The 25,519-nt window shown below is 39.9% G+C and overlaps 1 protein-coding gene across 1 annotated transcript in view; it reads right to left on the reverse strand.

The window, feature by feature from the left end:
* Positions 1 to 476: 476 nt before the first annotated feature.
* The window catches only part of spire1b (spire-type actin nucleation factor 1b), a 42,475-nt gene continuing 17,432 nt past the window's right edge, over positions 477 to 25,519 (reverse strand). Inside the window, exons 5-17 of the mRNA XM_088013875.1 lie at positions 14,381 to 14,455; positions 14,075 to 14,239; positions 13,571 to 13,657; positions 12,890 to 13,019; positions 8,153 to 8,203; positions 7,224 to 7,387; positions 7,030 to 7,123; positions 6,399 to 6,541; positions 3,882 to 4,019; positions 3,455 to 3,525; positions 3,330 to 3,357; positions 2,562 to 2,857; positions 477 to 1,216 (exon numbers count right to left, since the gene is read on the reverse strand). Coding sequence (XP_087870001.1) covers positions 961 to 1,216; positions 2,562 to 2,857; positions 3,330 to 3,357; positions 3,455 to 3,525; positions 3,882 to 4,019; positions 6,399 to 6,541; positions 7,030 to 7,123; positions 7,224 to 7,387; positions 8,153 to 8,203; positions 12,890 to 13,019; positions 13,571 to 13,657; positions 14,075 to 14,239; positions 14,381 to 14,455 — 1,698 coding nt within the window. The 3' untranslated portion in view covers positions 477 to 960. The remainder of the gene's footprint in view (positions 1,217 to 2,561; positions 2,858 to 3,329; positions 3,358 to 3,454; positions 3,526 to 3,881; positions 4,020 to 6,398; positions 6,542 to 7,029; positions 7,124 to 7,223; positions 7,388 to 8,152; positions 8,204 to 12,889; positions 13,020 to 13,570; positions 13,658 to 14,074; positions 14,240 to 14,380; positions 14,456 to 25,519) is intronic.

Consider the following 25,519-nt stretch of genomic DNA (forward strand, 5'->3'; position numbering starts at 1 on the left):
AAGATATTTTCCCCATGTAATAAGTGAAATAATCTGCCAGTGGAACTATTACTTTTTTAAATCAATATTAAGAAATTGACTTAAAGCAAGCTGAAGAGTTACTTATTAGTTTTTATCATTTCAAATGTACTAAGATATTTGCACTAGAAACTGTTCCCTCTGTGATCTTATCTTAAATAAGCAGACAACAATGAACAGATGGATTAATTGTGGGCTTTAGCAGGAATACCATGGCAACAATCCCCCAAAGAACGAAGGTTTTTGTCAAAAAAAAAAAAAAAGAAAAAAGTATTATTTGGCACAAATGAATATTTAAAACAAAACATTGTTTCTGTCTGATTCTAATTCTGTCAGAAACGTCTTGCATTTCCTCCAGAGAAATGAGCAGAACGAAGCTCTCAGGTGGGCTGACAGCAGCAGTGAGGATACGTCTCCCTGAGCTGTGTCCATCGGTGAAACCTAAAATAGAAGGTGGCTTTTCCTTTCTTTTTTTTTGTTTTGTTTTCGGAAGCGATCCTTTACAGAACACACACATACACCCAAACACGCATGTAAAAAACTAAATTATAACCCATATAAAATATACAGCTTTATATTCTGTGTTTTCTTGAGCGTCTCTCTCTCTCTGTTTAAAAGAGAATCCCTCCTCTGGTTTGTGCTTTAAAATGAATCTGAGTTGACCTGGACCGCCCTCTTGTGCCATCAGTGGTGAGATGTCAGTCCACCCAGACTCTCAGGTTGTTTTTATGTCGACTGCTTGTGGGCAGAGTAGAGTAAGACTCAGATGTTGGTGAGGGGGTGAGGGGGCGGGGGAAAGAACTGAAGGAGACTGGCGGTTCCTACAACATGCAGTTGTCTGGAGTTGCTGTGCATGATGAGGAGGAAAGGAAAACCTTGTCTCTAAAAATTCTTGTTAGTCGTTCTGACCGCTCTTTGCGACCTGGGTGAGCACGAGCGCTTTTAGATTTCGTTGATTGTTCGTTCCGAGGGCCTGTAGCCCTCGGCCCCTTTAGGGGACGACATGTAGAAGGACTGCGTCTTGCGTTTTAAGCGAGCCCTCTTGGTGGCCAGCGACAGGCTGTGCTTGCTGGAGGCGATGATGTCAGAGATGAACTTCTTGCAGTCCACACACACCTCCATGGTGGCCCAATCCTCCGTTAGCTCGGGGGGCAGCTCCAGTTCCTCGTGAGACTTCAGAGAGCCGTGCTTCGAGAGCCTGCAGCGAGCAGAGACAAACAAATACCAGGCCTCTGTAGAAAAGCTTCTGAGATCATTAAACTGCTGGCTTCAGGTGCCCAGCAACAGAAACACTTAAAACATTCAATAAATTACAATATGAATGAAAAGTCATTTTATTTTAGGAATTTTGTAACTAATTGAGACACTCGATATAGATGCATTCCTCAGAGATGGATGTTTGAAAGCCTCTACTTCTATTAAAGGGGCAGTATAATGTATTTTTCAACCATATAGTGTCATTTTATAAACAATCAAGAAATGATGTTACCTTCAGTTGTTATAAAAATTATGTATATATCAAATATAATTTACTTTGTAGTTTAATGGCTTGAAACTGGGCCTGTGTCTCTTTAAAAACAGTTTTTTTCTGAGACTCCGCCTTCAGGAAGTGATCACTCCTCCATTAACCGTTTAACAATGTTTTCACCGGAGATGCACTTAGAAGTGGCTCCTATAATGAGCTCAGCGTATGTGCAGTTCCACCAGGTGTTAAAAGTGTTACTAATTGCTGCTGGCTAGTCTGAAGGAGCTGAGTGGTGGAGTCACGGCGGAGGGCTGCTCTGTGAGGTGGAAGCTCAGAAGCATTGAAAGTGCAGCTATGAGGAGGAGCTGCGTCTGGAAGGTGGGGTTAGATACACCCAGGCGTTTTGAGCAGCTAAATGGTTGCCATGGGACATTAAAGGATTTCCCAGACATGCGTGAAATGTAAAAAATGTATAAAATCATTTGCTAAACAAGTACAACAATGTTTAATTATGATTGTTGATTTTGTCTACTGGCCCCCTGTAGATATGTTTTAGAATAATATACAGAAAAGATTCAGTTGTTTGGATTTTGAAAATGCTGTATGTATAAAAATAGTTCTAATATTATAATAGTTTTATCCTTCCACCAACACTTTTTTCAGTCCACATCAGATTGATTAAAAGCTTTTTTAAAAAACAGTAATGGGGGCTTTGTGAGAAGTATGTTTAATACCTGCTTAAAGGTTATTATTTTCAAAATATTATTTTACTCTGACAATCGGGACGTATATTCACATTTATTGGACGTGAACTGTGCTTTAGACTGTAATCTTCCAGACTTGCAATGTTAATTTTCTCCACTAGATGTCAGTGGCCGGCTGTGTGAAGCAGCAAACTTGAAGCCTCAGCTTGTTGAAGAAGACACACTTCAGAATTAGAAACACTGCACTGTTTTGTCTTCTTAGCTTTAAAACCGCAATATTATACAAGCTGTTCTCATTTTATTTCTACGTGTATTTTAATTCAGAATAATTCACTTTTTTTCTGGCAGCAAATGAGGAGTTTTGGAGCTCTTACTTGGACATGGTCTTGTGGATACTGTGGCGCTGTTGGCTCCCTGACGGTTTGTCGGCCTTGGCAGCTGCAGCTGCTCCCGTAGCTTTCCCAGCTCCTTTAGATGCTGCCTTCGTAGCTCCTTTCAAGGTTGCGGTGGAAGAGGCCCCTCCCGCTGCCGTCGACGGCCCCGGCCCTCCGGCCACAGAGAGGCCTTGTCCTACGGCAGCCATGGCACTTATTCTGTCTCTGGGAAGAGTGTTGGTGGATCCGATGGAGTAGATAGGCAGACTGGAATACGGTTTAGATGGAAGCCGCATCTGGTAGAAATAGAAGGCAGAAATGTTATCAGTGGTATATAGTTGTATTTATGACGTATGAGGGCCATTGTACATAGAAAAAGAAAATGAGTACATTTCCACCAAAAACTTTTAGATTAATCTCAGAAATTTTCTAGAAAAAAAAAAAACAAGGACATTTCTGAGCTACAAAAGTAGAAAAATTGTGAGAAAAGAACTCAGAAATGTTGAGATTAATCCCAGAAATTTTCTGGAAAAAAGGAAATTTCGGAGCTTTAAACGTTAAAAATCTGATAGAAAAAAAACAAATTTTGAGATTAAAATTTTGGAACTTAGAAATTTCTCTATTTTTTTCTATAAAATTTCTGAGATCAATCTAAAAATATTTTGGTGAAAATTGACTCATTTTTTTCTGTCTACAATGGCCCTAATACACCATCACACTGACACACAGTGAGCTGATTGGCCGATGGATTCATTCTGTGAGACGTACCTTTTTGCAGCACTGTGAGCATACAGGCCTACAAACAGAATAAAACAAACATCAATTATAGTCAATACTGCAAAACACGAGGAGACGTCCAGCTTGTATTGATTTCTAAATATGAAAAGGTTTACTTTATGCAGAACTGGCAGGTATAGGACCAGGTGAAGAAGGAAAACCTTTTGGTTCGACAGCAGAAGCAAAGCTGTAATGAAATATGAAGAGAATTATTTAGTCCACTGACATCTACATGTACACTCAACAACAGAAAACTATTTTCTGAAGAAAAATGTAAAAAGTTGTGAAATACATACACATGTTCCCAAGACTTTATATTAATGGGCATAACAATGACATTATCTGGTCCTCATCAGTTAGCATTGCATTAGTAGATGAATACAGTTCATGGGACTATAACTTAGATTTAGTCATTTATTTATAAACGCATCACAAAACCAGAAATAGGTTTTTGTTTTTAAGATATGGTAGAAATCAGATGACCCTGACTTGTTTCTGCCAAGCGTGGAGTAAGTGTCGGCCATGTGATTCATTTAATGGTACCTTGCCCTTCTTCATGGCGTTGTAGATGTCTTTGTACTGCTGGAACTTCTCCAGCTCTGCTTTCACCAGCACCTGTCTGATATGCATCACTTCCTCCACCGTCAGAGACAGACACTCCACGGGGAAACAAAACTCCTCCTGCAAAACCCCCAACAAAACAACGCCCTTATTTAAACCCAAACAATTCAAAACTAGAGGCAAAATCATAACCGTTCTTTTAACCCCTCTATACCACATCACCCTTTAAAGAACCATTAAAAAAATGGATTTATACTTTGTGATATCCACATGGTGCAGGAAAAGCTGACTGAACGAACAAGTGTAGCATGTCTTCGTTTTAAAATCCCCAAAATATTGTAACTTGAAGTGATTTGTTTGATGTTTTATCATTTTACAATTGTAAAGTTCAATATATGTGATTTTATGTAGTAGACCAACATGGTAGTAAATAACTAGATGTGGAGCAAAACGATACATGGTTTTAATTTTTTTTTCTTTTTTTTTTGACAAATGGAAATCTGCGTGACCCTCTTATTTTTATACCCCTAAATTCAAACCAGTGTAAACAACTGACTTATGATCAGTTAAGAGTGTATGAAGTATTTCCTGTATGAATTCTGTAAAGGTCTAAAAAGGTTTGTGGTTTAGCCAGATCAAAGCACGGTTGGGCTATAAAATAATATCCCAGGCTTTGGAAATCTCACAGAGAAATGTGAAGACATCATCCAAAAATGAAAAGTCTAAATAGGCCATGGTAACTGGAGGAGCTAAGGAGGTTCAAATCCAAATCTTCATGGAGGAAAGGCAACAAGAAAGTAGCGCTGTGGCACGCGAAGCTGGTCCTGAATCCACTTTAAAAAAAAAAAAAAAGTAATTTAAGCTACATTTTTACTCAATTGTGTTTTAGTATGGGATGTGCTGGACTGTGGAATTCTTGTCAAGACAAGATAAAATAAAAGAAGAACTCGCCTGCAAAACAAGTTTTAAACAGAGGCTGTATGCCAGTACCTTTGCTTTGGAGTTTTTTCTTTTCTTTCACTTTGAAGAAGATCCACTTACCTCAGTGCTGTGAAAGCTTAGAGCTAATGATTACTTGATCATCACACTTTTCATCCTCAGATTATGATTTGATCCTTCAGTGTGGATAAAGAATGGCTAAAACAAAATGGTGACACCAGAGTAAAGTAATCTGCCTCATCCTGACTCAGCTGAACACTGTGATTTCTACACCTTTCCTCCCTGAAGACAAACACTTGCACTCTACAAAACAGAGGTGCACCAAAAGCAAACATACACACTAGATGTGACAGCACTCGATATTCCAGAAACTGTTTTAGTATCTACTTGTGCCAAGTTTAGAAAAGCCACAAAGTTCATAACCCTGGTTAGTAACTTTAGGCCATGGCAGAAGTTTGCTGTTATCGTTGATAAATGGAGTCTAAAGAAGCATTAGGAGAGGATGGCAGGGCTACAGTTAAAGCACTGGGACTGACTGAGAGGAGACTGGCTAACCTTAAGTGACTCCCTTCGTCTGATGCAAACACTTCTGCACAGAACAAAAAGCACCTTGACCAAACCCAACAGAAACGCCTCAGCAGGGTGGGAGCTCTGCAAAGAATGGAGAGCTGGGGGAGATGGGTGGAGGAGGAGGAGCAGGAGGGAAGTGATCCAGGAAGGATGCGAGGCTGTCGCCCCGACGATCTGAATGTGAAAACGGATGAGGTGTTTGTGGGGAAGAAGAACAGAGCAGCTGGATTGAGTAACTGATTGTACTTTACAGAAAGGGCGACCAAAGGAGAGAAAACAGTGATCTATTTAACTTTCAAACCAAAGCAAGGTGCAGTTAACTTCTTTAAAGTTTTCAGCTGTCTTCTTCTCCTTCACATAATTTCCAATTTTCACAAATCAAATGTGTGCAAATCTTTGTCGATATTCTGCTAATATAAAACAACACAACTTCCCAATTGCAATGTTTCCACTAAGAAAAAAATGAAATTAAAATCACATGTGACTATGCTTGTTCATGCGATAAGTCATAAAAATCATGGCAGTAACAGATGTAAACAGTTACATGAGATATATTCATATTTCATCCATGGCGCTAGAACTCATCATCAATCAGAGCTCTGGTGGAACCAGCTGCAAACTGTCCATGAACAAAAACAAAACACAAAATCATCATCCTCCTACTACCACTTCCTGTTGTCTTCTTTGTCGTCTTTGCCAGTAGTAACATCCGGTTGTTGATCGTATGACTCGTCATGCAAAAAAAGTGTTTCCATTCCAGTTTTATGAAATACACCAATTTTGATGCGGATGAAAAACCTCCTCATCCTAGTGCAAAAATCTTTTTATTAAAAATATTGAGTTCTTTTTTTAAATTGGTGCTTTTTTGCTGAGCGAATTTATTTTCACAACTTAAATTTGGGCACTTTTATATAATCAATAGAAAGGCAGCTGGTGTTTCAGACGGCATTTCACAGTTTAGGAGTGAATGAATGCGGGGATCTCACTCACCAGAGACTTGGAGTTCTGCTTGGATGGTGGCTGGAACTGTCGGACGCTGGTGGGCGTTTCCTTCTCGATGGAGTGTCTCCTCTGGGGTGTCTGACGCCTCTCTGGCTGAGGTGTGGAGGAGATGGGTAGGAACATGGGAGGGGCTGGTGTAAGAAAGAACAGACAACACAGGAGGAAACTTAAATCAGAAATTATTTTTGAACTGATGAGAAGTTAACACTCTACCTGCAGTAGAGAACTCTGCTGGCATCTTTAGTGTGAGTTGAGGTTAGTTGAACCCAGAGGCTAAAGCTAACATTTAGCTTAAGGAGACCCAAAGCAGACTTCTAACTTTTTGAAACATTGATGTACTTTACTGTGTCCTTAACAAGCATGTGACTTATTAATACTAGTTATTGTATTGTATAGTAAGACATTGACTGCTATAATGTTTCACCAGAACCTCACTTTAATAGTCCTGAACTATTCCTTTAACCACAGAACAAAAAAATCACACATTACATAAACTCTAGGTCATGGGTGTCAAGGTTGTTAGATTAAATCTCACTTAATGCTATCAGGTTCATTTTTTTTATTAAGCAGTCAATTCAGCTGTGATGAAAGGTGAAAAGAAAAAATCTTCCTGACTCACTTTTCTTTCCCAGTGCAGACTCTGGGGACGTATCGTCCATCAAAGACGTTGCCACACTGGAGTTGCTCGCCGACGTGCGCCCGACCAACTCGTCCTGAATACACAAATGTTACCATGCCCTGCAGTCGTCCTTTTGCTTCTGAAAGGTGAAGCTTAAAAAAAAAAAAAAAAAAATGAACAAACAAAAAACTTACATCAGAGTCGGAGCTGTCCAGCTCAGCCAGGCTGGGCGCCTTCAGGAGTTTCTTCCTCTGAGGGACGGACTGAGATCCGGAAGGCTCCGCTCTGGGAGAGCGTGACCCGTTGGTCAGAGACAGAGAACTGGACGTCCTCCTGCCCATGTACGGACTGAACTCATCTGCACAGAGCCACGCAGGACGCCGTTACTCGACAGGAAGGGAAAGCAGATCAAATGGATCTCAACCCGCCTCCTCCTGTGCTCCGTTGCATCCTCATTGGGTTTCACATCGGATCTTTAAATTGGTTTTTCTCTTCTTTTCTTCCCCCCCCATTTGTAAAATGGGAACCAGATTCGTTTGAGTGAAAGGATGGAATTTAATCTGCCACAGAGGACCAGGGATGGAGATCCATTTGAGGGTGGAGGAGTTTGGGGAGGGATGCGGAGAGGTTGGAGGCTCAAAGGAGAATGTAGAAAACGCAGACAGGTTAAATTAAGTATGTAGATTATCTATGACATCCTTTTATCTACCACTAACACTGATAATATTTATCTTTTTGTGTAAACTAAGTCCTCAAATATAAGACCTTAATTTGTATTGACCAAACTGGAACTGGGATGAAAGCAGAATATTTAAAGCAAAGGACAAAACCTTCAAAATGTTTAGTAGAAAATGAGGAGCGTAAGAGGAGGAGGTGCAGGAGTGTAAGCCTCTCCAAAACCCAACATTTCTAAGAAAAAAAAAAAATCATACAAGACTTTAAAGTGATTCACTCAGATATTATTTTGCATCCTGCTTAGTTCTTTCAGCTCCTAGCAGTCGAGTTTTTCTTTCTTTTTTTTTTTTGGAAGACGTTAGTTTGCAGCCAGGGAGGGGAGACAGATAAGGCCAAAAGATTAAAGCCAAACAAGGTTGTTCAAACCGCAGCATTGCTGATACGTTACCTACTCCTGTACGGAACAAATCCTGAGGCATACTGCGAGTTTTGCCAAAACCTAAAATGTAGACACCTCTCTTATTAGAGCAGCACAGAGAACATAATACAACTTAACCATTAACGGCATCCAAGGAATCCATATTCTCTGATGGCTGAGGTACCTTCTCAGCTAACAGTTTAACACTTTTTAAGTCTTTCTCTTTCCTGTTCCTGATTGAGAGATTTCCAAACTGTTTCCTTTGAACTTTTCTAACATTCCCTGTATAGATGAAGGTGTCAATCTTTCATTTGTGGCTTGCATTTGCAAGTTTGGTTTGAAGAAGTAAAAAGCGTGATATTGGCCGATACCGATTGGACACAGAAAAACAGCTTCTTTCTTTAAATTAAGGACATGAATGTACTGAATTACTCATTTATTTGATAACTCTGCACCAGCAGAGCACATTTAAATACACCAGCAGCTTCACAAGCTTTCTCAAACATGTAAAAAAAACAACAAAAAAACACAACTTTAATTTGTTCAGTCAGTGTAATTAGCAGCTAAATTAAAATAAACAATAAAGAAACTGAAACTGACAAAAACAATAGGTTGACTGTTTTGGTCAAACATATAGAAATAAACAAACCTTTTTTTCAAACGGTTCAGAAAGTGTAATTATATTCTAAATATAATGTAACATAAATAATGATGTGGCTTGGAGCATAAAGCATAGAATTAGACTAACTAGATCTGCACTCATGGTTCTGGAACTTTGTCCCCAAGAGACAATTAAAATTCTATATTGGAATTCTTTCCAATATCTGGACCAATACAGATATTAATATTGCATCTGTAAAAAACCAGTTGACTCAATCTGTCATTACAGATGAACAACTGTACACAAAACAACACACACAGATCACCAATGGCAGAGGGTTGGACTTAAAGACTGTGGTATGATGAGGGACACTGACATCAGTAGGAGGCAACCTGGACCACAGCATCATACTGCCTCTGCAGTCATTTCAGATTGTAGATTAGAGGTTACCATGGCAGCATGTGGTTCACAGTGGTGTGACACTTTTACATATGGAGCAGATCTTTGAGAAGAACCCTTATGGTTAAATATCAGCCTGTCTCAACATGGCACAGTTCTATAAACTAATGTTCATCACAAAGCAGTGACATTATTCATATCATTCAACTTAAGTACACTTTTCCTTGTAAATAACTCAGTCCCTGAGCTGTGATTTTCTTTTGAAAGCTCCAGAGTAGCAACAGATCTTTAAATGTCCCAGACTGCCTGCAAGGCAAAACGATCTGTTCCAACCAGCCAGAGAGCTGGGCTTAATCTCCTCTTTTGGGACGACACCGTTTTAATGAGAAATGGGGGAATCCCTGCTCTTAGAAATTGAAAAAAAAGAGAGAGCATGCAGAAAATCTTTAAAAACAGATTTGATGATGCAACAGCTATTGTTTTTTTTCTGGTTGGTGATGTTGAGATTAGGATACAGAGATTTTTCCAGGTCAAAAATATTTCTCATAAACTGAAAGAAAATCAAGTGATCCTTCAAAATATGGTTTCTAATAATAAAAAAAAAGTACGTTCAATTTTATGTGGCTCCCAACATTGATTTTGGTCTGTTAAAAAATAGATTAAAGAAATAATATTTATTTAATTAAAATATTAAAATGTAACATATTATAAATATTCAAATGTTACTTTATTATTTATTTATCTTTTGGGTAGTAATTTTTTAAATCTGGGACCTGAGTCCAAATTGCATACCACAAACAAGCAAGGTGGTATGACAATAAAAAAATCCTTTAATCCTTGAATCATTTAAAATAAAATGGTACTGCTGGTGAGATTAGCCAAAGATCTTGATACATCCTTACTTTAGTCAAAGACATTAACTGCAGTTCATCTTTTTAATCTTTTTCCCTTTTGTCATCCATATCTACATCTTTGATAGATGAAAAAAAAAAAAAAAATCTAGCCTGCCAGCTAGCATCTAGTTAGCGGTAACCTCATCCGCCTCAAGTCACAGAACGCAATCAAAATGTCTATGCGTGACTCAAACTTTTGCTTGACATAAAAAAAAACACTATATGGAAGATATGACTAAATAGTTCTGCCGCATCACAAATTAAAGCCATGTGATTAATGTTTTTAAAGTCAACTTGCTTGTAAATTTCAAGGCAATATATGTATTTAAAGGCAAGCCTCAAACTAAATGACGTGCATAAATATAATTATCCCTCTTCTTTGTGTTTTGTATTCTGTAATCATAGTTTGTGAGTGATGTCTTGTGCCCTTTAGTTGCTAAGCTACACACAGTTTCCACCAGCTACTCTGTAACTTGGTTTTCATAATATTTTTCTCTAATACAAGAAAACCTTTTAAAATCAAGTCACAGAGCCCCATATAGTGTCATTAAAATTTGTTTCAGTGTATTTGATTTGCTGCCTGCAGTGTTTGTTCCCATAAGGATCCTCTTGCTGATGAGTGTCCCATTTAGCAACAGCTAACCACCACACAGAAGCATGACATGGACTGTGTATGCAGTCAGTACTGAGCATGTGTGTGTGTGTGTGTGTGTGTGTGTGTGTGTGTGTGTGTGTGTGTGTGTGTGTGTGTGTGTGTGGTGTGTGTGTGCGTGTGTGTGTGTGTGTGTGTGTGTGCCTGTGTCTGTGTGTGTGCATGTCTCTGCATGTGTGAGCTGATAAAGCAGATGAACAGCCACAGCATGGTGGAGAAAATGAGATAAAAAGCCAGGTAAGCAGCAAAGGGAAACGTTACCTGACGCATCAAAACTGAAAGACATGCTAAGAGGCCGAATTACTGCAACGAGAAAAGGTCACGGCGCGGGGAGGTTACTGCATGTTAAAGCAGGACTTAACACACACAGGAGAAAGCAATCGGCTTCTTGTTGGCTAATAATGCTGGCAAATATTAATAGGAATATTAACAGCTTTCACATCAAAAAAGGTATTTTCTCTTTTGTGATGGACTTTGACTGACAGATTCCTGGTAGCTGTGTCCGCCTGTGAGAGCCAGCAACGCTTACCCTCTGCCCAAGTTTTAATCACTTTTTTTTTTTTAAAGCTTTGATCCACCAGTTTTGCTTGCAGCGACTGCCACAAAATGTTGCACAACAAAGTAATAAGTTGTAGGTATAATCAATCTGTTTCATTACTTTATTTTTTAATGATTCTTTTTAACCACAGTTCAAAAGCAATGTATGATTTTCATTGGTTAATTTTTAGAACATTGTTATTCACTGCTATCAAAGCTGCATCTGTGATAGAAACAAACCTATCTCGCTAGCTAGCAAGGGGATGTGAGTAGCTAGTTAGCAGTAGCCTCAAGTGATTTCAGTGACCATTTCGGGCTCTTTGGTTATACTAACAATTTTGACCACAGATCTAAAGGGGCATAACATCTGACCTGAATGTCATCTGCTCAGCCTTCCTGTTATCTGCTGAACTCTGTCTAAATTGGGCTTTAGTAGCCTCCTCTGAATTCGTTCTTAAACTCATTGGTAGTAATTTAGGCTAACTATAAGTCTTCTTTTCTCACCAAAACTGTTGCTAGCACTAAGTTGTGATACGCTCACTTATTTGTAAAAGGACAAATTTCTTTGGTTGTCGAACTAAATTAGGTTGAAAATTGCGTGACTGAATCATCAGACAATGTCTGGATCATTTCTTTATTTTTACATTCTTCAAAAGCAAAATTCCTGTGTTGTTATTTATTATTATTTACAAATAATACAACAGTTTCTAAGACTGATTTTTGAATGTAAAATTTTAATATTCTTCATGCTTTTGCTAAATTAAAGGTATAAGCCTTATTGAAAGAAAGGCTAGCTGGTCTCATTAAGCAGCAGACCAGAAAAAAATGTTAAGGTGTAAATTATTTATCTTATGGAACAATAAGGAAGGCTTGATGCAGCACTGTTTTTTCCCAGTATGTTGCTACACATAAGAGCAGACACAGTAACTATGAATTTGTCTTTATGATTAAAACAAAGACACTCAGCATTATTTCCTGTCCCACCTTCATCCTATGGCAAACTGTTTAAATCTGCAGTATGTAACTTTTATTTAAAAAATATTTTTATATATATTTGTTGAAACTGTCTCTATTACGTGACAGTATATTATGAGACAGATAATCTGTGAAAAAAAAAATTTAGCTCCTCTTTGTGAATGCTAAAGTTAGTTAGCATGGCCACAGATGACGGCAGATAATGGTGAGTTGTTTCTCTGCCATTAGCACATGTAGCAGTGCATTCACAAGGTTGATTGACAGCGTCAAGCCCCTCCTCCTAGCTCTGATTGGTCTGCATTTCTTCAGGTGGCAGTGGCAACACATGAAGCAGGTGGAAGAGATCAGTCTTTTCAGATTATCTGTCTCATACTACAGTGTCACAACATGGTGACATTTTTAGCAAATATGTAAAAAACCATACATTTTTTAATAAAAGTTCCATATTGCAGCTTTAATGCAGAGAACATTAATAGGCATCAGCAGCCACACAGACATAAAAGGTTAGGAAGCAGTGGCTACAACAGCAAAGAGCAGAGAGAAATATTAGTGATATAGAGCACAAAATGAACTGAAATAGCTTCAAGCAATAAGGCTGAAGCGCACTGCATGTGATCAGCTTAAACATTTTAATGTGAACTATATTTATATGGTGTGGAGTGTGCCTGTTTGTGCTGCATCATTAATAAATGCATGACGGGTCTCCTTACCCAGCCGTCCTCTGCGGATCTCGTCGGGTGAAACCGGGCGAAGTTTCCTCTCAGCCTTGATCTCCTCCAGGATGCGCTCATGAAGGGTCGGAGGAGGCTGAGCCTGAGGCTTCAGCTTACGAGCTGACACCTGGGACAGGGTAAGATACATAGAGTGGAATGGGGAAAAAAAATCAAATTAAACACTGACATGAAGGGCGTATGGCCTCCAGGCAGAGGAGCTGCCTCTCCAGCTTCATGAATTAAATGATCCTGACAACAGCGTCTGCTGGTCTTGCTGTCAGATTTTTATCAGCAGAAGGAAGACCGTAGCTTTTCACTGACTACAAATATCAGTATCAGTCTGTGTTTGTTGCGTACATATGAAATCTGTTCTATTCAAATTATAGATTGTTTTGTTTTTTTTTGTAGTGAGAGATTACGCTGTGGCAGAAAAAGATGAATTTGTCTTAAAGCTTTTTACACCTCTTTACCAGGGTTGTCAATAAATGTGCCTGGTAAGTTATAATCAAATCCTCTCAGTATGGGACATCTGTGGCTGTGGGCCAAGAAGCCACTTGTGCTGGACGGAGCTGTTCCACATGAACGCTCACTGTTTCCTACAGATAAAGACCAATCTGTGCTTCCTCACAAGGATTCTTCTGTTTTGTGCTGAAGTCTGAAGCACTTCCTTTTACTCACAGGATTAAGTGGCGGTCTGGACCTGATGAACTCCAGGATGACTTCATGAGCGCTTTTCTTTAGCCTCGGTGGGATGTCTCCATTAACCTGACGGAACAAAGCAGACCCACACGCTAACCAAACCCATCGTGTCATAAAGAAACTTATTTATAGGCAAAAAAACAAAAAAGAAGAACCAGGAAAAGGCCCCCATTGGTTGCACCAAGGCTGAATGTTTTGCTGCTCCTCAAAGAAATGAACCAATAAGGATGCATCCACACCAACCCTGTTAACTCTGCTTTAATCAAATTTGTTTGAACTCTGGCGGACCAGAGTTCAGTTTTTGGTGTGTGTCAGAGTTTGATTACAGATTCAACACAAACTGAACCAAACCTTCTAGGCAAATTAATTATAGTTTGATTAAAGCGGACTAAACAGGGCTGGTGTGAATGCACCACAAGAGGCATGTCTGCAGGGCTACTCTCCGGGATTGTTAAAGTCTCTGTTGAGTACTTCAGGACTAACCATGACTTTGCGCAGCTTGTAGCGTTTGGACCTGATGTCGTCCATGAGCATCTCATACGGAGTGAGCTGGTACTCGATCGGCAGAGGGTTGTACTGACGCTCCTGCACCTTCTTCAGCTTCACTCCTTCACGCAGGTCCCTCATCACCTGAACCCAGAATCGAGCCTGGCAAAGAGAGCAAACATTTGTTCCATTAGTTTCTGTCCAGCACGTCAGGCTGCGTAAATGTCATATTTTTGGATGCAGAGCCATAATTTAGAATGATAAGGATAATATAAATCTGAGGTATGAAGTGTGGTTTCCCACCCAGTCGGCGTTCTGCAGCTCGTTGAGGTCTCGGACCGGCTCCTCTGAGGTCTCCTCCTCCATCTTTCGGAGGTTCTGTTTTAAAGACGAGAAAGGATCAGTGCGATCACAGTTCTGAATCCACTCAGGACAGGCTAGTCTTACCCCTCGGGAGACAACACGTATCCTGATTCCTGTTAATAAAAGAAAGCTAAGGGGAGCTTTGATAAATGCAAAGCTCATCAAGAACGCTGTCTTCATATATTTAATATTTTTATACTAAAGAATTCAAGAAAAAGTGCCTTTAATTTGAGAACATTTGTTGAGTGGGAAAAAAATACCACATTACAAAATTATTGGTGGCGCAAAATAAATGTATTTTCTACAATTCAGAGTTTCTAGAAACATCTGAAAAGCAATCTATGACTTTCTGTTTCCATGACGTGACGTGAAAGTCCATTTCATTTGGCCACTTGGTTGAACAGGGATTTTTATTTATTTTGTAAACACTCAAAGCAGGAAATAAACCAGGTAAAAATAAAAAATAACCCCCCCCCCCCAAAGCTCATGTCAGAGATCTGGAGCAAATAGTGGCACCTTGGGGTCACCGGGTCTCCACAGCAACCATGAGACGCTATCTAAATCACAATAAGAATAAACATTTCTATCCCTTCATTACAAAAACAAAAACAAAAAAAAAAACATGAAGTTTGCTAAACTACTGGGAATTTATCTGGTAAGGTATGGAGAGGTATCTATGAAGTTGTGCACCTGTTTCTCTTCCAAATTTAGAAATAGCAATAGTTCTAAAGCTAGATTTTAGTTTTAGAAGTAAAAAAAAAATTGTGACACAGAAATATTTGTTCAGTCGAATAATGATCCAAAAAATATGGCCCAACCAAAGCAGAACTGGTTAACTAGAGAAACACGGGGCCACAAGAGAGGAGCCAAGACTAAGTATCACAGAAGAAGACTCAGTGATGTTCCACTGGTAAAACAGAGGAAGGATATTTTTCTTCAAATGTTGTTGAATTGATTCTATGCACTTAAATTAAAGGTTAAAAGCATGTTATGTAGTTTGCACAGATACATCAAAAATACACTTCAATTATAATTAGAATTTTACCCTTTCATGTAATTTGTGTTTGACTTGGATGAACGAAGTTCTCACGTGACTTCCAGCAGAAATGATCCAGCCAGTCAGACTGAGAGGTGTGTGTATTTTCAAGCTGCCACAGCCTGACATGGTTTCTGCCAAGCATCAATCCCTCCCATTTGGATGAGTCCTGACATCCAAAGCTGCCTGTTCAGTTCACTGCTGATCTCAATGTGAGGATGCTATTTATGGCAACGTTTCCTCTGTTTGTACTGTTTTAATGCAGCTTCTTTTATTACAGCTTAGTGTGTGCTTTATAATTCTCAAGTGTTTCCTTTCCTGTGATGTCTTAAATAATAGAGCAACAAATTACTCGTTTTATGATTTTTTGTTCCAGTTTTCATGGCTTATGAGGACACAAAGCTATCAAAAACCCAGTTTAGTAATTGAGCTGTTTCCATTAAATAAGAAATGAATTAATAGTAATTAAAATGATAGTGGATAAAAGGCTTCAGAACATTTATACCACAGCAGGTATGGAAAACCACAAAAGCAAAAATTAAATCATATACAAATGTATTAATCTCTTCATGTTAAATAAATAAAAAGTATAATGTTTTATTTAAATCTTTATGTCAGCTTGAGTCATGCAGAGCTGAGCTGATCATTTCCATAGCAACAATCAGAAGCAAGATGTTGTGCCAGAAGTCCAGTGAGCTCACTGATGAGGTCATAGACGTACATCACAGTAGATGAAAGAAGTTCTAATGCTTGAATGCTGGAATCTCTAAGCATCAGTCAGGATCCAGACATTTCTTGGAGATTAAGGTTTGTATAAAGCAACAATGTTCAGTTTTGCGACGGCGATTGTTCCCCTGATATTCCCGGTTGGTTGGGGTATTGGATATGCCGTGACCACCGGCATGAAGAAAGTATGCGATCGTTTCTTTCCTGGGAAGGATGGCAACAAAGAAAACGATAAGACTGAAGAAGACGATCTGTTTTGGACAGGATTTCCATCCACTTCCAAAAAACAAACCGACCCGGCTGGGGAGGTTTGTCCTGAAAAGGCTTTGGACGTTGGGACCTCGGACTCCATCTCGTCCTCTGTACAAAACAGTACAGAGGATGACGGTACTGTCTCTGAACAAACCGACCCGGCTGGGGAGGTTTGTCCAGAGACGATGGTACACCATGGGGGTGAGACAACAGTCGCAGAAAAATCTGACCCGGCTGGGGAAGGTTTGTCTGCGACTGATCTCGCAGCCAAAGCTCTGGGTAAAGAGACAGCCAAAGCTTTGGCTTCCCTGGTCCCATCCTTAAAGAAGAGTCCTCTGAAGGGGACGTTCACAGGGACCTTTGAAATACAAAGTTCCCCGGATGGGGAACTTTGTATTTCAAATAACAACAGAGCTGCTCCTTTGCCAAGAAAAACACGTCTAAATTTGAAGATTTCTGTTGGAGTCGAGGTTTTCTGTTCCCCTAATTCAGTAGATAGCGATGGCTCGGATCTCCCAGTTGTAGGGAGGACAGCATCTGCAGGACCCGGACAAGCTGAGGAGAACTTTTTCAAGTTCTCCAATGAGCTCCAGAACAGCTGGGTGAACGTTGCTTTCCAAAGCATCCTGAACCTGAGCGTCACCAAGCGGTGTCTCGCTCAGGAAAGGATTTTTCTGGAGGCATCGTCCATCCCCTGCTGTGGGAGGCTCATACGCTCAGCTGTCCGTCAGCCCGGCAAACATTTTTGTCAAAAAGACCTTTCCCCAGTTCTGATGGAGCTGACTGAGAAGAAGCTACCGTCAGGTGTGGGAAAGGACTATGACATAAAAAGTTTGCTGGAGTCTGTTCTGGTCTGGTTGGACTCGTTTGGCGGCGACACAGATAGAGAGTTGTATGACAACGACTTCTGCTCTAACTGTGGAGCCACTTCCCTCAGGCTCCTGAACAACGGCGCCATGATTGCCCTTCCACCAATATTATTTTCAACCAGTATATCTATACTGCTGGAGTACTGGTTGGATTTGGCATGCAAACGCCGTTGTTCAGGCTGCGGGTCACCCTGGCAGAAAAAACACTGTCTGGCCAATAACAAGGTCCTGGTGTTTTTTCTGCACAGGTTGACCAGGAGGTACCAAACAAAAGCTACTCAGACCATCGAGGTCCCTGCAGAATGTGGGACGGAGACGTACCACCTGTCCTCCGTCATCTGTGGGGATCCAAAGATGACAGAGTTCTACTGCTATTTAACGAAAGGAGAACGAACCGTCAAGGCAGAAAACGAGCATGTCTTCACTGCAGACAGTGACTGCAGTGAAGACATGTCCAACAACGGCTTCATTTATATATATGAGAAGAACTGATCAGACACCAGAGGTTAGTTTCTCCAGCCCCTCCTCTGGAAGATGGCGAAGGGCCCTTTGGAGAGGAGTGTTAAGGAAGATTTTTATGAATTAATTAATTTTGGAAAAAGTTTGGCTCTCTCTCTTCCTCTTAGATCCCGGGTCCTCTCACGACGGCCACGTGTAGTCACTCAGAAGAAAACAGCAATGCGTGTTGACGTCATAGAATTGCAGTTTAATCCAATAGAAAAGGCATAAAATTACAACAAAAACTGCAGAACAACAGAGACATACATTCGTTTACCTGACAAGAAGAAGGAAAGAAAGAAAGAAAGAAAAGCAAAGAGGTCCAAAGACATCTTTGGAGAATTGCAAGAGCAAATCTGATCTGTTACTCTGTATTGGAAAGTCTTATCTTCTTTTCTTTAATTTATTCAAATAAGGCGTATCTTTGCTCATCCAATCCAGGAGCTACCTCTGACCCTTTGTCTGAAGCCAGAAACTCCTGCTGTGTTTACGGCTTTTCACAGATGAGTATGAAAAGCTAGAACTTCTACTGTATTGTTTTCCCACAGACAAAAGGCAGTTCAAACGAACCTAGCAAACCATCTGCTGTAACAACAGGTAAAATAAAGGTCAAAAAGCCAGAATACGTTACTGATTTTAAAACCACAACTAGGCCATTTGAATCAAGACATGTTAGGTTTTAAAACTAGCTTATTTTAAATTTATTTTCTCAACAGGAGCTAAAAATATTAACATCGGAAGAAGAAAAACATCCTAGAAGACCTAATTAGTAACCATTTTGAGGCTGGAGAAATGTGACTGGGACCAAACATGTCTGATTTAAATTTAAGGGGCAAAAGGTAAAAAGATTTGACAGGTTTCCTGTTTGCAGGTTTCTCTCTGGGCACTCCGGCTTCCTGCCACAGTTTGAAATCTCCACTCAAATGATCCAGTAGGCAGAGGTGGACCCGTGGAGACGTCCACCTATGCCTACTCTACATATATATATATATGGTCTTCACCTTCCAGGTTTTTTCCAGTTCCTCTCTGAGGCCCTGGTATTTCTCCAGTTTCTCGTGCTCCTTTTTCCTGATGTTGTGGTCACTTGGTATTGCTACATCCACCACAACGGCTTTCCTCTGTTCTTTATCCACCACCACAATGTCCGGTTGGTTCTCCATTACCATCTTGTCTGTCTGGATCTGGAAGTCCCACAGGATCTTAGCTCGGTCATTCTCCACCACCTTTGGGGGAGTTCCCCACTTTGATCTCGGGCTTCCAGTCCATATTCTGCACAGATGTTCCTGTACACTATGCCTGCCACTTGGTTATGTCGTTCCATGTACGCTTTCCCTGCCAGCATCTTGCACCCTGCTGTTATGTGCTGGACTGTCTCAGAGGCCTCCTTGCACAATCTACACCTTGGGTCTTGTCTGGTGTGGTAGATCTGAGCCTCTATTGCTCTGGTGTTTAGGGCCTGTTCCTGGGCGGCCAGGATGAGGGCCTCTGTGCTGTCCTTGAGTCCAGCTTTTTCCAGCCATTGGTAGGATTTCCTGATATCAGCCACTTCAGTTATTTGTCGGTGGTACATCCCATGTAGGGGCTTGTCCTCCCATGATGGTTCCTCCAGCACCTCATCTTCTGTTCCCCATTGCCTGAGACATTCGCTGAGCACATCGTCAGTTGAGGCTTTGTCCTTGATGTATTTATGGATCTTGGATGTTTCATCCTGGACAGTGGCTCTCACACTCACTAGTCCTCTGCCTCCTGATGATGATGATATATCTCAAGTATCTCATCATCTATCTCAATGTGAGATATATATATATATATATATATATAAGCCTCCCCTGAACACAGCGGTGGTTGATTAGTTGATTTTAAACTCCTGCTCTGCTCGTTATTTTGTAATGGAAACGCACAGAATTGCGTAACACCTTGTTGAAACAATAATCACTGAGATTACTATTGTTGTTGGGTCATTAATATGAGCACGTTTTGTTGATTTTTTTTTCTTATCATTTCATAAAGTTGCGAACGTTTTGATAAGCCAGTCAGAGGAGGACGTGCTGAGCGTCCTGGCAGCGTTCAGTTTGTCACCCACCGCTAGGGTTGCCACCTTTCAGAAATAAAAATAAGGGACGCCCACCACGGCACATGTTGCCCTACTCTCATGGGGTACTGCAGCGGCCATTAGGCGGGATGGCTGCTGCAGTGATAGATAATATTTTATGGCAATGTTTTGTTTTTAAAAAGTAATCCAAAAAACAATCATTCATACATAGAGTACTCCAAAATTGTACTCCAATCAGAGTGACACTCCTTAAGCATGTTTAATTAAGCAATTGTAAAAAGTATTTGATAAACTGCTCAAGTACTGAGTGACTGATAATTATACCTAATTTAATAATCAAATGTGTCCTCAAATAGGGCTCCAAAAGCATATGTGAAAATTCTGGTACTGTAAAGAGTATGACTGAAATATTTATACAAATAAGGAGTTAGGTTTGGAGGCTGGTTCTAGACCAAATTTACCACTATGGGTAGTCAGTGCTTTTTCATGGGGACACTTAAAAAAAAAAAGGAAACAAAAAAAAACAAAAAAACAGAGCAATATTTCAACATTTGATATATTAAGAGAGCCAAAGAGCAACTTGTGTCTGCAGAGATCCAGGCTGCAGATCCCTGGCAGATGGAAAGTCTGATCCTCTCTCAATATAACAGCTTAAAGTGCAGCACTGGAATATTTAATTAAATGTTACAGTTAAATTGTGAATGTTAAAAAAATCCACCGAGTATTAACATAAGACATTTATTGAGTATAATTTCTTCTGTACCCCGTTGGCCCCCATCTAGAACCGCCCATTGGCAGCAGGTCTGTGTCTGAGATTAATAATACATTAAATAACCACTGAACACTAAATTAATATGTCAATGTTTCTTAATAAAACAAACAGAAAGCCCTAACAAATCTTTTTAAAGTAGGAAATATTTACATATTTACTGTTAATCTCTCAGTATGGTTTGTTCTCTATTGACCATTTATATTATTTTGGCTGATACAATTATACATTAAATAAGCAAATAATCAACTCATAACAGTCGATTAAAAGCACAATAAGAAACTTAATAATAAAATGTTCTACCATATGAGCCTCAGGAGATGACTGAGGGATGAAGAGATGCTGATTTCTGGTTTTTTAGGTTCTGTCGGATCTGCAGTTCCTCCCTTGATCTATTCTGTCTGGTAGCACACTGTGCCAGGACTACACGCTTCTTTTGTTTTTTAAAATGACTGTATTCATTCAGTGGCGCAACTACACATTATTCAGGTGGATGCGAAAACATAAATCGGCGCCCCCCCCCCCTAAGGGAAGGAACGTCAGGGTGAAGGAGCGACGCTCCCCCCTGGCGCCCCCTCTGGTGCTGCGCCCCTATGCGTTGCATAGGCTGCATACCCACTTTTTGCGCCTCTGACTCTATTACTACTTCCTGCTGTCTTTGTTGTTTTTGCCGGCTGTTGTTCACACAATTCGTGTGATGTGAGAAAAAGTGCTGCCATTGCAGTTTTGTGAAATACATTTATTTAAATACTGCAGAAATTCCACCTCATATGGTGCAAAAAACTTTTCATCAAAAAACACGAGTTCTACCACAAGCATCCCTTTGAGGACATTTATGATGTTGATTTGGTCCAAAATGAAAATGAGTTTGACACCCCTGTATTAAAGTTAGACATCAACTACTTTTAATCTGTTAACATAACCTGATATATGCTGGACTATTCCTTTAACAATGTAACTTTGGGACGTTTAACACACAGACTAAAGTAACACAGGAGTGTTGTGCTCAGGAGGAAACAGTCCTGAATGCACAATCGAATGATGAAAGAAAATAATTCTAAATTGCTGGTCATATGTCAGCACTATTTGTGACACATTTTTGTTGTTTGTTTTTTTTTTTATATAACAAATGTACCTCCATGTTGGAAAACTTTACTTCTTCTGAACTTCTTTTAGTTTTTTTTCTCTTTCTTAACCTTCATGTTGAATTTGGAAAATGTGGACTGGGTGTTTAATGAGTCAGGTTTCTGGATACTTGCTCTAAAACACCTTTGAAATCATTAGTAAAGATCAGTGTGCTTTAAAATCAACTTGTGAAAACACCAAATAGTGCTAGTAAGTGTTCACCAGAGAGATAAAAGAGCAGAGTAAGTTGCGGTGACATCCAGCTGCCTCCGTGTTTCCAGACAGTCAACAGTTCAGTTGGCTCACCTCCGTCTTCCTGACACTTATGTGAACTTGCGCGCCGGGCGGCCATTACAGTGTTGTAAAATACTGTCGACCTGACAGTGGTTCTGTGGGAAACACGGAGCTGATCTGCATTCCTCGCTGCCTGCTCCGTTTCCAGCAGGAGAGGTCACTGTTTGTGTGCGCGTTCATGTGCGAAAGAGAGAAAATGAGGCCGAAAAACGTGTGAGAGGATTCTAAAACAGCGGGGCAGACATCCAAAGCGTTGCCTCCGGTTAATATTTGTGGAGAGGAATTGTTCTGGTCACATAACAACGCAGTAGTGGTCGATAAGGAAGTCACAAGGGGCTGCTCAGATGACTGCAGAGTAAAAAGCAGAAAACAAGGCCAGGAAGCAGACCAGGAAACAGCCAACTCCATCGGCTGATCATAAAATGTCCAAGCATCAAATCAAAACACACCTATAATTATATCTATTCAAGAAGGAACCAAAACAGAGACCAGCTTCATTTCTTCAGACCTGAACAGAGAAAATGCAGTCACTAAAAGGCAGTAGTTTGCATACTTGGTATGAAGATATGAACTTTTCTCAGTTTGTAATCTTTTCCACAATTTATCTACAACGACGAAGAAACAAAAGACGACCAGATAGCCAACGTCTCAGTGCTGGCAATCATGCTTGTGTACGTGCTGCTCACATCCCTCCCTGTTTGGCGCATACCGTCCTTCAAGCTCAAGAGTGCCTGTGTGTTGCTAATGATGGAAAAATAACCAAACGTTACAGGAAAACTAACAATTTCTCGCATTCTCGGCAGACTCATCTGTGGGGGTGGGGCTGTGGACAGAAAGGTGGCGGGGCCTGTCAAATTTTCAGTCTAAAACCATGGTTTAGTCAGAACTCCCTACTGCAGCTCTACCAGAGCTCTGTGAGACACTTGAAGCTTGAGATAGTGTTTTATAATCTAAGCCTTCTTTAAGCCTCCAGAAAACTGCAAACAGCTGAAACGTTGAGATCCTTTAAATCCAGATTTAAAACCCATTTGTTTAGAGCTGTCTTTGATCAGTAGTGAGTGAAGCAATGGTCAACATATTTGATGTGCACTTTATTGATTATTTTTTAAGGCATTTGAGAAAATGCCATAATTTCATAATTGATGTCTGTATGAGGTTTTAATGATGTAAAAACTTTTGAATTGCTGAAATGTGTTATATGAATAAACTTGGCTTGACATAAACTTCTCCCTGACTTTCTCTTGAAGCTGTTTGTGTCGTTCGTCTTCACAATGTTTGCTCTCCAATAAACCTCTAAGTCCTTCAGAGAACAGCCAAACCTCAGTTACTGACTGTAGGCAGCTGGCTGCACTAGATATATCTTGGGGTTTCACAGTAAAGATAGGGCAACCTTTTTAGATTTTTATTTGTAAAAACAAATTGGAAACTACATGTCATCCGCATCGTAATTATGCACTACTTTATGTCGGTCTATCACATGAAATTCCAATAAAATGCATTTATGTCTGTGTCTGCAATGTGGCGTAAAATAGAGCAGCATGTTCTTATTTTAAAACGCCGCAAAGAAAATTAACGCCTGCGATTTATGTGGCGCTGTAAACACAGCAAAGGTGATTACTTCCGCATACAATTACTGCAGTCTCCGATTTCCCTTCCTCTAAAGCTTCTTTCTCAGCGAGTTATGCAACCGTCCAAATCTCCTTCGCTCACTCAGATGCATTACAAGCACTTAAAGGGCAGCGGCACATGGCAGGAAGGAACCCTCAGGTGGAAGCAGCTCATGGGCCGATATTTCACCGCACACTCCAAATAGCTCCTGAGGATAAACAAAAGTCTAAGATGACTCTATTTGGGTTGGAGAGTGGCAAGGTATGAGGCCTGGTGAAGAAATAAAACCACTAAAACCTGGCAGAGTGGTTAAAAACAGGCAGAATGTGAATTTGAGGGGAAAGAGGAACGTGTCGATAAGGTTTCTGTAATGAAAGAACCCCATTGTTAAAGCGGTGATTGTTTGGGAAGACTTCATTGAGCAGAAAGTGTCTGCATGTGACTGTGTAGCTCCGCTGTTACTCACAGATCAGTGTGCATAATAAGAAACGACCTGCACAGACTATTCAATGTGGAACGGCAATGTTCTGTGGTTTGTAGGCTAACTGCAAAATTACAAACAGCAAAGGACAACAGCAGCCGCAGCGTGTGATTGTTTTAATCACAACCAACTGAATCAGGCAGGAAAACTTGACCTTTTGCTGGGATGACAGTCAGCATGTTGCCACTTGATGTTATCTACATCTGATGTGTGGAAAACGCGAGTCGCCGTAGCTTTTTATGTGGCCTTCTAGACTCAATAGGGCTACATAAACAGAACCTTCAAAACAAGAGTTGTGTGCTGAAGTAGTATTTTATCAATCAAATCGAAGCAGTTTTTATCTGCATACCTCCAAATCACATCAATCAATCCCTCCGGTACTTTGTGATTCTGGCAAAATTTACGCAAAATCCCAAATTTTTTGCGCTAATGTATAATTGAGTTTATTGTACATTTTCTGTTAAAAAAAAGTCAAAACATTGGGTAAGAGTGACTGTTAAACTCCCACCTCTAGTTGGCAGTATTCCTTACTTCTTCTACCCTGCTGCCTTATTACTTGATGTCTCTGTGATCGATATGACGGGTAGCAAAAAGTGACATTACCGTCACACATGAGCATAAATATTGTAAAATTTCTTGCAAATATTTCAAAAATTGGTTTACAAATAAAAGATTTTGAGTGCAAAAAAAAGCAAAATACTGGAGGAACTCATCAGCATGAAAAGATGTTCAATATTGTTTAGCTTTAAGAAGTACTTATCGAATGTAATATATATTAATATTTTAACAGTTTGTCAATGAGTATCAATGCATTCTGAGAACATTCGTGATCGTGATATGGACCAAATTGAAACTGAGTTTGACATTCCAGATTTAGAATGTTCAATTTGACTTTTTAGAGAGAGTAAGACTTTCTTTTTCTTTTTTTACTGTTCAAAGTTTAAAAATCATCTAATTTTTACTTCCAAAACAACAAAACCTACAGCTGCCTAAAACAGTAGTAACACTCTTATGATATTAGCATTCCTAAAGATATTTAAAGTGTATTCCTGCATGTTTTTAATGATGAATAATACATAAAATAAACAGAAAGGACATAAACAGCAAGTTAAAGCTGTGACTGTTATGTCATGAATAATCTCGGATGAGCTCTCATGTTGCGTTCCATTCATTTCTTTCCCTCCAGTCATAGATTTTTGTCTCCATCAGCTGACTGACTGTTTTAGCTCTGACAAGAAGAAGACTCAGCAGCCATTTCACTCTGCCTGGGATGGAAGGAGTTAGGAAGAAGGAAGATTTCCTTGCCTGTGCCTGTAAAATACGACTACAAATCCTGCAGAAAGTGCAAAAAAAAAAAAAAAAAAAAGA

This window comes from Poecilia mexicana, unplaced genomic scaffold (genome assembly GCF_051168715.1).
Source record: "Poecilia mexicana isolate PSO_F unplaced genomic scaffold, ASM5116871v1 scaffold_16, whole genome shotgun sequence".
In the NCBI taxonomy this organism is placed as follows: Eukaryota; Metazoa; Chordata; class Actinopteri; order Cyprinodontiformes; family Poeciliidae; genus Poecilia; species Poecilia mexicana.